This window comes from Saccopteryx bilineata, chromosome 1 (genome assembly GCF_036850765.1).
Source record: "Saccopteryx bilineata isolate mSacBil1 chromosome 1, mSacBil1_pri_phased_curated, whole genome shotgun sequence".
Lineage (NCBI taxonomy): Eukaryota > Metazoa > Chordata > Mammalia > Chiroptera > Emballonuridae > Saccopteryx > Saccopteryx bilineata.
The window spans coordinates 272054985-272067199 of record NC_089490.1 but is presented as its reverse complement, the minus strand read 5'-3'; the positions used below and the strand labels follow the sequence as shown (position 1 = coordinate 272067199).

Below are 12215 nucleotides of genomic sequence, written 5' to 3'. Positions count from 1 at the left end.
TTTACATTTAGTGTAATTATTGACACTTGTGGGTTCCCTACTGCCATTTTATAAATTGCTTTCTGTTAGTTTTGTATCTTGTTTGATTCTTCTCTTTTGTTTTTCTATCATTTGTTTTTGTTTGTTTGTGTTCCATACTTCTTTCTTCTGTTGCTACCTTTTTTAAGTCAAGTGTTTTTGTGGTGGTTTTTTCAAGGGTGGTTACCATTAAGTAATGAAAAGGGTACCTACCATATTCATTGTAGTACCCTATCTTATGAGTATTTCTGCACTTCATCGTCCTTTGCTACTGTTCATCTCCATCCTCTCCCCCCTTTTTTTCCTTTGTTGTCACAGTTTAAGTTTGGTTTTATTGTGTTCTTGGTGGAGCTGTTACTTGTGGTGTGGAAGAGGAGGGCCACTTTCGTCTGCATTGAAGAAATCTGCACGGGGTGGCAGCGCTCGGCCCACAATGGCGGACATCCACCGCCAGTTGCAGGAGTACCTGGCGAAAGGAAAAGCAGGCTGGCTGCTGGACGCGGAGCCGCTGATCGCTGCACTGCTGATCGTTGAGGAAGAGGCGGAGGAGCCCGAGGCAGCAAAGGGACCGGCAGGGGCGTGGCTCGGCCGCACGTACATGCGCTGGACTTGGTCGAGGAGCTCCGCGAAGCTGGAGGCGGAGCCGGAGCCGGCGTGGCCGCTGAGGGTGACCCGCATGCAGCAGCTGGCAGCTAGCGGCCTCTGTCTGCTGTTGGCCACGCTCTGCTTCGGCCTGGCTGCGCTCTACGCGCACGTGCTGCTGCTACGCGCCCGCAAATTCACGCTGCTTTGGTCGCTGGGCTCGGCGCTGGCACTGGTAGGCAAGATCCTGCGGGGCGGTACGGCGTGCAGGCCTCTGCTGCGCGGCGAGGAGGCCCCGTCGTGGGCTGCGCTGCTTTACCTATTTCTTTATTTCTATATTACCAATACAAAAGTCCACTCTGTTTTGGCTATAGATATTGTCTTTTATTCTTTTTCTTCTCACGACTCAAAAAGGAAAACAAAATAAAACATAACAAAAGTTCATCCTGATTGGAAAAAACTCACTTCCATTGTCATTCATTCACCAAATTTTTATTGAGACTTGACTGAGGGTGCTGAGTTTGGAAGAGGTGGATGGCAGAAGCCTAGGCTAGGAGACAGAGACATCCAATACCCCAGGGGTTGAGAGCTGTTTAGTAGGATGGTCACAGTGATGCTAAAGAGGGAATAAAAACTCAATAATCAATTTTAGTAAAGAGAAACAGGATGTTCCTATTAAGGAAAGAGAAAAATTGAAAAAAAGTTACACTATTGGTAGGATAAAGTAACTAGTTAATATTATAGAAGTTTTATTAAATGCTTTAAGTTCATTCATTTACTCAAGAACCTTTTTCAGAAAGATTCTGTGTTAAGTGATACACACACACACACACATACACAAATACTAAGATATATGTCCATATTTCTATATCTGTATCTACCTATTAATAGTCAAATAATATAGAAAAAAAGCAGAAGAGGGGAAATAGAAAAACAAAAGACAAGGAAGAAAAACAACAAAAATAGTAATAAAATGGCCAATGTGCATGCAATTTTTTTATAATTATGTTAAATGTAAATGGTCTAAAAGGCAGAGATTATTAAATTGCATTCAATTTAAAAGACTCAACTACATGATGTCTTAAGAAATTTACTCTAATAATAAAAATATATGTTTAAAATAAAAATAGTTTTTAAAAATTATATTAAAATGCTAAACAAAAGAACTCTCATCTGGCTTTTTTAATATTGAGATTTGAAACAAGGAATATTATCAAGGATAAAAAGAGACATTACATAATGATAAAAATGTCATTTCATCAAGAACACACGGTAATTCTGAATGTATCTGCACATAACAACAAAGATTAAAAGTACTTCAAGTAAAAACTGACAGGTTTATAAGAAGAAATAAACAGATCCAAAATTGTAAACTGAAAAGACATAGGCAAAATTAAATGGTAAGCCGGGGAGACAGAGCAAGGATAAAGACAGTGCATAATGTATACTCTGCCATGAATGGCCTCCCCAGCCAAAATAACTCCAGGGCAACTTGTTAGGACTGTAGAGAACATTAAGGAACTTTCTCTGAAGCCTGGGGACAGGGTGAGGATGCCTCCTTTTTTCTTAACCTTTTAAAATTTTATTCATTTTTACCCTTTTATCATGATAATTTTCACAATCACATACAGTGTTTTGTGTAGTATGTCTGTCGCCCATCTTTAATAGTTATCAACAACAGCCATCATCTATTTCTCAAGAGGAATTTCTCAAAATTTAACTTAAAAAAAAAAACACTTGTCATACCCATCCCAATTCTTCCTCCCTACGGTCGTGTGGAGGGTGCATCCAATGGGCTCCCCGCTCAGTGAGAACCAGGCGCCCTGGAAAGGGGAGACTGATGGCAACTCTCGCCCACTAGCCGGCAGGCCAACTGATAGGCAGCTCCCCAGAGCACCGGGCATGGCAGGCTGCTCGCTCCAAGTATACTCAGGACTGATACAGTTGACTTACAACCCTAGTATCCTGCATGTAAAACTGCAGAGAGATTCTGGGGAGAAGACTACCCCCTCTGAAAGAGCAACCTGTTCCTGACTCTTCCATTGCCTGCTTGCACACTGGGGTAGATTCACTGGCGATTATTGGGGGTCCTCCAGTGCTCCTCCTAGAACCAGTGTCAAGCCCAGACCCAGTGTCACATGGAGGAGACAAGGAAGATCAAACATGGTCCCCATAAAGAAAACTGCATTTATTTTAAGAAAACATCCTTTAGTTTGATGTTATGTTTTTATTCCATCTTTTATACCCACTTACTATCTGCAGAGAGCAAGAAAATAATAACATATCTATCTTGAACTTCAAAATGGTTTTAATATCTTACATGTCTAGGAAACCCCAAAGTATATGAACCATTAATTTGGAAAAAAAGGATAAGGTTGTCACTAGTTTGTTAATGAGTGAAGATAGCAACACTCCAAGGTTGCTGAGAACAATTTCCCTAAAAATGTATGTCTTGGGTGTTCATGACATTGGGTCTGTGGATGTGTCCACCTAACTCAGGGTCACACTTACTTAGGTGAGACCCACCCTGGGTCACAGGACACCAGTCAACGAATGCCAGCTCCACTTTTGTTGGTTGCTGTTGTTGGTCACTGTCTGGATTCCCAGCTTCTCTCCTGCTCCAGGCATCCTGCGGGTGAGCGACAACCTCAGACTTGTGGGATTGCTTACCGTGTTCAGGTTGGCCATCTTCACAATGAACAGAATTATACTGAGAAGCAACTACTGACTTAAAAATAAAGAAAAAAAGAAGACAGTCTTCAAATCAAAAGAAATGAAAATACTTCTACTAGGAATGAAGTTGGGAATTTTATACCCAGTTAGTACAGGACTGGGAAGGCTTTACCTAAACTCAGTGACAAGACATTCCCAGGGAAGTTCAAAGAATGTTTTATAGCTTTCTCTGACATTTTACAGAAGATGACCGTTCCTGGGGAAAACACCAGAGTTTATAAACTGCTGATTGGCCACAGTGCAGAAGCTCCTGGTCTCAGTCGCTGTCTGGACACAAGAGGTATAACCAGCAAGGCTGGAGGTCTGGGTGGCAGAGCACATGTGGAGCCACCGGCAACCACGCAGATTCAGCCTCCACACTTGTCAGATGCCGCTCATGTGCCTAGGCTCCTTCCAGAACACCCACCACCATCAATCAACCCTACCCATTAGCCAGTGGTGGGATTCAGCTCGTTTGCGCCAGTTCCGTAGAACCTTCCATAGAACTGATACCTAATTTTTTGTTGAGTTCAGAAATCGTTGTTAAAATGGCACTTGTAATCAGGGTTCTCTCTAAGGTGGTCTCCTGGGCAGCCGCCCAGTGTGAAAATCACAAATTCACATTCCTTAACTTTTTTTTTTTAACGTTCATCTGTGCAACAGCATATTCTAAGCATCTGTAGTAATGTTTATTCCATCTATAGGTGAAAAAAATTGCAAGTGAGAACACCAATCAAAAAACAAGATGAAAATATCTTAACAGTTTTACTGCTTTTTGTCAGGTATTATTTAATATTTTTTATTAATATTTTAAAACTTTCTTATAACATAATCTAGTTTTGTGTACCTCTTTTATTGTTCTTAAGTATTAAATGTATGAAATAATAAAGTACCAGTATATCGTTTTTTTTATACTTAAAACGGTCATTAGGGCTGAGAACTGGTTGTTAAATTTGAATCCCACCACTACCATTAGCTGATGGACAAAGATGGGCCAGAGCAGGTGTTCTGGAAAAGTAACCTTGCTTGGCAATAGAGTGTTAAAGACAGTAGAAGGTTTTAATTAGATTTCTGTATTTCCACACTGAGCTGGCAATATAAGCTTTATGAACAGAGAGATGAGTAATCATTCGAACATTACATGTAGGTGGAAAGAATGGATTCAATCACTTCCTTCATCAGCCATCATCAGAGTTCAAACCACACTCAGGGTGGCCGGGAGATTTTATCCCGGATCCTTGCACAAGACACTGAAACGGGGAGCAGGAAATTGGACTGTTCCTATACAGGAAATAACAGCACTCTGTCAAAATCTACAGGAGAAACATGTGTTCAAATTTGCTGTCACTGCCCACTGTATCTGATCAGAGAGAAAAGCGGGATAGAATCACAGGAGCCGTGTAATATCTGTGCAGGGCAGCACTGCTGCAACCGGAAGCACACTGATTCAAAGAGAATGGCCAAATGCAGTGTTCTCCAACAAATACATCCATGTCCTGTAAAATACAAATTATATGTACTTTAAAATTCTGTAGTGATTTTATACAACCAAATTTTGAAAAAATAATCTGTAATTAGTAGTCTTTCATGATTCACAACCAAAATAAAAGATTTTCAGATCAAAATGAGGTGACAGGAATTGTATTAAAAATTGCTGAAATTAATCCCCGCCCCACAGTGGGGCACAGGAAATGTGGCGTACAGAAGACCCACTCCCCAGCGCTGCTCGTGGGGGGCCCAAGTCCTTCTGATCGAGGCCCAGAAAAAAAATTGCTGAAATTGTATACATACATATGGCATTATATTTGATGTAATCTCTTATCTATTGTATGTTATACAATTTATTATAATATACATTATATACTACTCACAAAAACTAGGAAATATTTCAAAATGAATACGAAGCTGTAAAATATCCCCTATTTTTTGTGACCAGTGTATCATATAACACAGATTATGTGGTCTATAATGTATATTATGTAAGATGCAATATATTATATCTTAATAGTGTATGTTCTATATCATATATTGTATATGGCACTGTAGTCACCAAGCAGGTGGTTGGACCTGAGGTACAATTTTTTAAACACCCCACTAAATCTCGGCCTGTTCCAGCTAAAGTAGACCACAGCTGACTGTCTGATGGACGGTGGCCCACACATCCCACATCCTTGGGACGGGGGACCTCTTCTGTGACAGTGGCAGCTTTGGGACCAGCTCTTTCCACCAACCTGCAGTGATGTCCTTGAGAAACCCACCATGTCCTGCATAGCTTCCTGGGTTTACAGATGCTTCTTGGACAAGGTCAGAAAAAAGTCAGGCATTAGACCCTTGCACTTGACTTATAGGGACAACACCTGATGTTCCCGCAAACTCAAGGCTGTGGATAAGACCCTAGGAAGTAGCAAATATTTACATCCATGCAGGGGCCACAGACCTTCATATCTCTCTTTCAATGTGTCCAGTTAATTTGATGAATGCCCTTTCTACATGAAATAGAGGTATCCCTCAAACCCACAATGATGGAGGAAGAGACAAGGTTTTCCAATATTCCGATACAATTGTTGCATGTTGTTTGAGTCAGAGTGGCCTGAAAGGACAGCTGGCCCTGACAGCTAATAACCACCAGCTCTTCTAAGCCACTCATCACCTCATCCTCACGGGTGACCAGAGCAGGTTGTCATCCTTGATGTAGATGTAGATGATATCTATTGCTGCTGTCACAGATTCACAGATTTCGTGGCATAACAACACAAATCCATTCTTTCTTGGCTTTGGAAATCAGAAGTCGAACAGGTGTCATGAGGTTGCTTTCTTCTCGCAGCTTCCAGGAGAATCTGTCCTGACTTTTACAGCTTTTTGGGGCCGTCTGCATTTCTTGACTAGTGGTTTCACCTTTCATCTTCAAAGCCTGTGAGGTGGTATCTTCTGTCTGCAACTGTTTCCAGCCTCATATTTTAACTGGGTAATTCTGACCCCACTGTCATGGGGCCCAATATTTGCTCAGAGCACTCTCGAACATTAAGGATGATCTCCATATCTCAAAATATTTAACTCAAATATCCTCTATAGTTTGGTGTGTTTTTCTGCCATAAAAAAGTAACATAGTCATATTAGCACATAGGTATCTTGGGGAGTATACTTCAGCCATCCACATGTAAAGAAATTCTAAGCATCCCAGTGGCTAACCCATGGTCCTTGGAGAACAAGTCTGAAAGCCACAGTTGTACAAAATAGGCATTCTGTGCACATGCTGCTGGGGTGTTGTAAAGCTGAGATGTTGAAGCTGCTTCAAAGATGCAAGGAGGCAGGAGGTCAGGGAGGTAAGAGCATGGGGACGGGGACCAGACCCACTCAGCTAGAGCTGAGCAGGAAGCAGAAGGGTCACTAGAGTGACAGAAGCTGGACTGAGCATTTCTATCCCAAGAGGAGCTAGGCTTGATTTGGAATCATTAAACTAAAGTGGCTGGAATGCAGTGTGGGGGACATGGCATAAGAGAAGGGTGGCTCAGGTGATCCTAACACTAGGACAACACAGGTGATGCTGATGGGGGCTGCAATGGGGGGTGGGGATGAGGGAAATGGATGAAGTGGGCACAGGCCTGAGGGTTCAAAGGTAATAAGGGTAACTAAGAAGAATTCAGGGAGACTGACTTTCAAGGCTTCCTGGGGTGGGAGACTGGATCAGTGGAAATCAAGACTTGGGCAAGATTATTTTGGATACCTCAGGGGAGATGGTGAAGGGAGAGTGAGAGGGTGAGCCGGGTGGTGTCTCTAGCCTGGAGACTGTGAGCTCTGCTCTCCCCAGAGCAGACAGAGAAGGAACGTGGACAAAGCCCAGTCCCAGGCTTAGATGGGAGGCCTGTGGCATCAGAGACTTGTTCTTACTAAAACATTTATTCTCAAAAATAGCCTTACTCTCCGGCCAAACACCGTCTTGTGAGAGCCAAGCCAAATTGGCCACTTTGTTAACTGGTCTAAGCTGCTTGCTCTCGGGCTGGCCGGTGTTCAAGGCTGGTTGAAAGGCACGGCCAAAGCTCCCAGGCGGATCGTGTGAAGGAAGCTGAGGGCTGGGGAGATGCAGCAGTCTGTCAACCTAAACCTACCTCAGTCAGTTCAGGTAAGGGGTCCCTGGCTCCGACATGTCTTTGGGCAGGGCACAACTCCTACAAAAACATTGAAAGCCATTTAATTTCTTGTTAAAAGTTCAAGTATGTTGGGATCAACATATCTGATTTATAGATACTATAGATGCACAGTTATAAAGAACAGAAAAAGATGTGTGTGTGTGTGGAAAGGGGTTGATATTCCAATATCACTGGAAAAAAACATATGTGGGACTATGTGGGGGTGGGAGCAAGATTTTGTTTACTCTCTGCTTATTTCTTCTTTTCCTTTAATATTTTGCCTCTGGAAGGATGGTTGCCCCTGAGGATGTTATATTTAGAAAAGCAGTTGGAGTGAGCGGGGTTACCTTTCAAATCTTCCAGCAAGTTGATCAAATAGAGCCTTCCTGTGTGTAGCTCTAAGGCACAATTATGTGTAAGCAGGACCCCCTCTGAGAATTCATGTGCGAATCCAACTGGAGATGGAGCTGGAGCCCATTTGTGTCTTATTTAACATAATTATTCTAACAGCTAATCCTTTGCTACTGCATCTGTCCTTCTCTGACTACACACAGAAATAGGAGATCAGACACTTACACGGGTCCATTTCTGAGCTGAGCGCAGGCCTGGGTTTTGTTATCTGAACGATTCCACTGGATTGCAGATTATTTTGTAGGGTTGTGAAATTGTAAATATGTAAACGAGTGCCTGATCATTCTTCTATTTACATAATGCTGTCCAAGTTTAAGTGCTTGCATATTGTATCACTCCTCACCCTAACCCTGTGTGCTATGCTTAGTAAATAGAAATAATTACATTTTACAGATTATAAACATAATGAAATTTAGATAATCCAGATTAGGGTCCCAGAGCACTGAAATTGGCCTGAGCAGGCCAGCAGGCATTGCTCCCAGATGGCTCTCCCAGCCCAGTGACACAGGTGGCCACAGGACGGGAGCTGATGATGGCTTTCTAGAGTTCCAGTTTGTCAGTCCCTGATGAAGCCAAGGAAACAAACTTCTTCTCCTTTTTCTCTTCCTCCTCCTTCCCTTCCTCTCCCACTAAGGGGCTCTGCCCACTCAGAGTTGACTCACAGGACAAAGCTACACCCAGATACGCTGGAATGTAGAAGCCTCCATTCATTACACAAGGTCACACACATGCCCTAGAAACTTGAACTTTTTAAAAAAACTTTTTTGTGAAGAATCTGTGAAGGCTGAGATAAGTCAAAGCCATTATATTAAGAGTTTGAAATAATTAGATGGTTTCATTTAAAACATTGAGAAAATTCCATTCAAGGCGAATGAGATGTGTGAATCTGCAGTGACTGGTCTTTGCCAAGGTCCGTAGTGGAGGCCTGACAGTACAGAACATCCCTGACCGAAGCCCCGCCTCTGTCCCCCTCTCCCTTCCTTCCTCTGGGCTCAGTTATGTGTCCTAGGAATGGACAAGTGCTGGAAGAGACACAGATCCCTCTTGACACACTGCCTGCCATGAGTGGTTCCATTGCTGCTTCATTGACATAAATTTGCCTTTTCAAAGGGCAAACTCAATGAAGTACATGTGGTTTTCTGAGTGTCCCATAAATTTTATAAAAATTAAATGTGCAGTGGCAACTAACCACAACACGAAGGAGGCCAGACACACACGCTCATGAGCAGATTTATCGCAACTGCTGAAGGACACTCTTTGACCCGGTCCCATCTGGTCCAAACATGCCTGATTATCCTGCAGAGGAAAAGGATGAACTCTTTGCCCAATAATAGTAATGAAAACAACTGATTATTTAACATGATAGTTGAACCAGGAGCTTTGTACTAATAAAGACAAAATAAAAACAAAACTTTCAAAGGGAAAAATGTCTTGGGAGATAGGGCATTGTTTCACTGGAATCCTAGCTTAATATGTGAAGGTTTTATTTGAATAATGTCAAATTTTGCATTTCTCCCTGGCCAGTTAGCTCAGAGGTAGAGCATTAACCGGGTGAGTGGAAGCATTATTGGGTTTGATTCCCGGTCAGGGCACACAGGAGAGACGACCATCTGCTTCTCCCCCTGCCCCCTTCCTTTTCTTTCTCTTTTTTCCTCTCCCACAACCATGGCTCAATTGTTTCAAGTGCATTGGCCCTGGGTGCTGAGGATGGTTCCATGGAGCCTCCACTTCAGGCACTAAAAATAACTGGGTTGGGAGCTTCAGCCCCAGATGGGGGTTGCTAGGTGGATACTGATTGGGGTGCATGTGGGAGAATGTCTCTGTATCTCTCCTAAAAAATTGCATTTCTCCTAGAAACCCTTAATTTTGTTTTTCTGTGTGATACCATCCTAGGGCACATGACAGTTTGGGACAGACACATTCTATGAGGTTTATTCTTCCAATGTAATTCCTTTTCCAGAGTACTAGCAACATTCAGCTCCCCAGAGCAGTTACAGACATCTTGAAGCTGCTTTTGCAACTGAACTTCCAGGCAGGACATCTTAAGTGAGCATGTGCATGAGGGCACTGTAGGTGCAGGAGGCATCTGCAGTACCAGGGATAACACAGCCTCCTCCTAACTAGGCATCATCTATGTTTATAGAAATGATCTGAGCCTGACCTGTGGTGGTGCAGGGGATAAAACGTTGACCTGGAAATGCTGAGGTCGCCGGTTCGAAACCCTGGGCTTGCCTGGTCAAGGCACATATGGGAGTTGATGCTTCCAGCTTCTCCTCCCCTTCTCTCTCTCTGTCTCTCCTCCCTCCCTCCCTCCCTCCCTCTCTCTCTCTCTCCCTCCCCTCTCTAAAAATATGAATAAAAATAAATAAATAAATAAATAAATTAGAAATGACCTGCACATGCTCTGTTCAGGACCCATTATGTCCACAATGTGACGTCAATCTTCCCACATTACTTGTCCTTTACCAATGGCACTGCATTATTGGGATACACATCATTGTCACCCAGACCATTGACATTGGTCACTCACTGATCTTCCTCCACCATTACTGCTTAGTTTCAGTCTGCCCTGGATACTGCCCCTCAGATTGTTCCTTCCAGCCCAAGAGTAATTATGCTTCCCACCTGTCATTTGGAAGATTTCACTGAGACCATGTAACACTTGTAATTTATAAAATTTAAAATGAGTTATTTAGTTAACACACCATCATGCATAAGTCTCCACACCAATACACATATGCATTTTCTTTTTTCTTTTCAATTTTTTAAGTTAAATAAGTAAGTACTTTGAGAATCTGGATAACAAGAGTTGGACCAGTCAATGTATATGTTTATCTCTACAACATTTTGAATCTCCAAGAGGTCAGTAAAGATTGTGAAAGTATAAAATCAACAGGAAAACGTGTGTAACAGAGTAGACCTAGGCAAAAGTAAGATGCCAACACATTTCAGGAGCTACTCTATAGGAAGATAATTTGCACGGGTGGTTGCCCAGAAGATCCTCGAGGAAGATGGAACCTTATAGCTGAGTGCCCTTGGAGTCTCTGGCATTTCATCCCCACTGGACAGCCTTTTACACACAGTGTTTGCTGAAACAAGACTTAAAGGGGCTGGGCCATCTCTGTCTGAGCCCAGAGCCACATCTTAAACCCTGTCCTGATCCAGAGCTAGCACCTTCACTTGGTCTTGCACCTTATTTATTTACTTGTTTGTTTGCTTATTTATTTATTTTTGGCTTTGCATCTATTCTCCAATCCTCTCTGCCTGGCCCAGCATGGCACCAATCTCATGTGCTGCCCAACGCAGAAGCCTGTGTGGTCTCTATGAGGTTTAACCCCAACATCTTGTATTTGTTTACAACTCACCAGATAATTTGGAAAGATGAAATCTAATAGTATTTGTAAAACTTTAAACATAATTTAAAAATACTGTACACAATGCAAATGCAAGAATAATTACAAATGAACAGTTAATAAGTAGAGAAATTCCAGAGGTGGAGACCATGTGAATGCCTCAATGTGAATGTTCAGATCTCTACATAATGCAATTAAGATACACAAGCTCTAATTAAACCCCCACCTAATACAACAGCATAGGATAAAACATGTAATAAAGCAGCTTCCATGAGGCATATGTTACAGAAAGGTTACTCACAATTTGTTATCGTTTCTTCTGCTTGCACTTGAACTTTTCAATCAATAAGGTCATCTCAACCCACAAGGACCTGAAAGGTAAGAGCAAGGCCCTGACCCCTCCTCACAAGGAAACCTCTGTGAGATGCAGTCCCATGATCCCTTGCTGGCTCCCTGGTTATTGACTGAGGACATCTTTTCAGTGGAGAGTGGTTGACATCAGCTGGCAGGGTTCACATTGCAGTGGGCTCCATTATGTGAATAGGGGTCTCATTTATTCAGTCCACATGGGTACCTAGTCTGTAAAGTAAAATATAAAGACGCCTGTCCTTACCTAACTCACATCGAGTGGGACAGAAAGACAGTGACACAGCTAAATCTTAGCTAACACAGAGCAGGAGAATAAAATGGGTGGAGGTGGGATGGGGAGGTAGAGACAGAGATAACAATGTCAGGACACACAGGATGACATTGAAGGACAAATCTGCAGCAAGTGAAGAAACAGCCATGAAGATTACCAAGCTTTCTGGTGAAGAAAGAGCAAGTGCAAAGTATCTGAAGTGAGGTGTACCAGGCGAGTGTTAAGAGCAGGGCAGAGGCTATGGCTCAGGTAGGGAGAACACAGGAACGAGCTCGGAGGGATCAGGGTTAGGACTGGGGTTAGTTTCAAGCAGAGAGGGAGTGGAGTGAACAGAGGCTGCCATTATTTGTTTGCCTTATGCTTTAAGAGCAG

At 42.7% G+C, this 12215-nt stretch overlaps 1 protein-coding gene across 1 annotated transcript; it reads left to right on the top strand.

Annotated features, from left to right (window-relative positions):
- The first annotated feature begins 433 nt into the window (after nt 1–433).
- Nucleotides 434–1027, top strand: LOC136319510 (vesicle transport protein SFT2C-like). The gene has a single exon (XM_066252745.1). The coding sequence runs from the start codon at nt 452–454 to the stop codon at nt 1025–1027; it is 576 nt and encodes a 191-aa protein (XP_066108842.1). The 5' UTR covers nt 434–451.
- The last annotated feature ends 11188 nt before the right edge of the window (nt 1028–12215 follow it).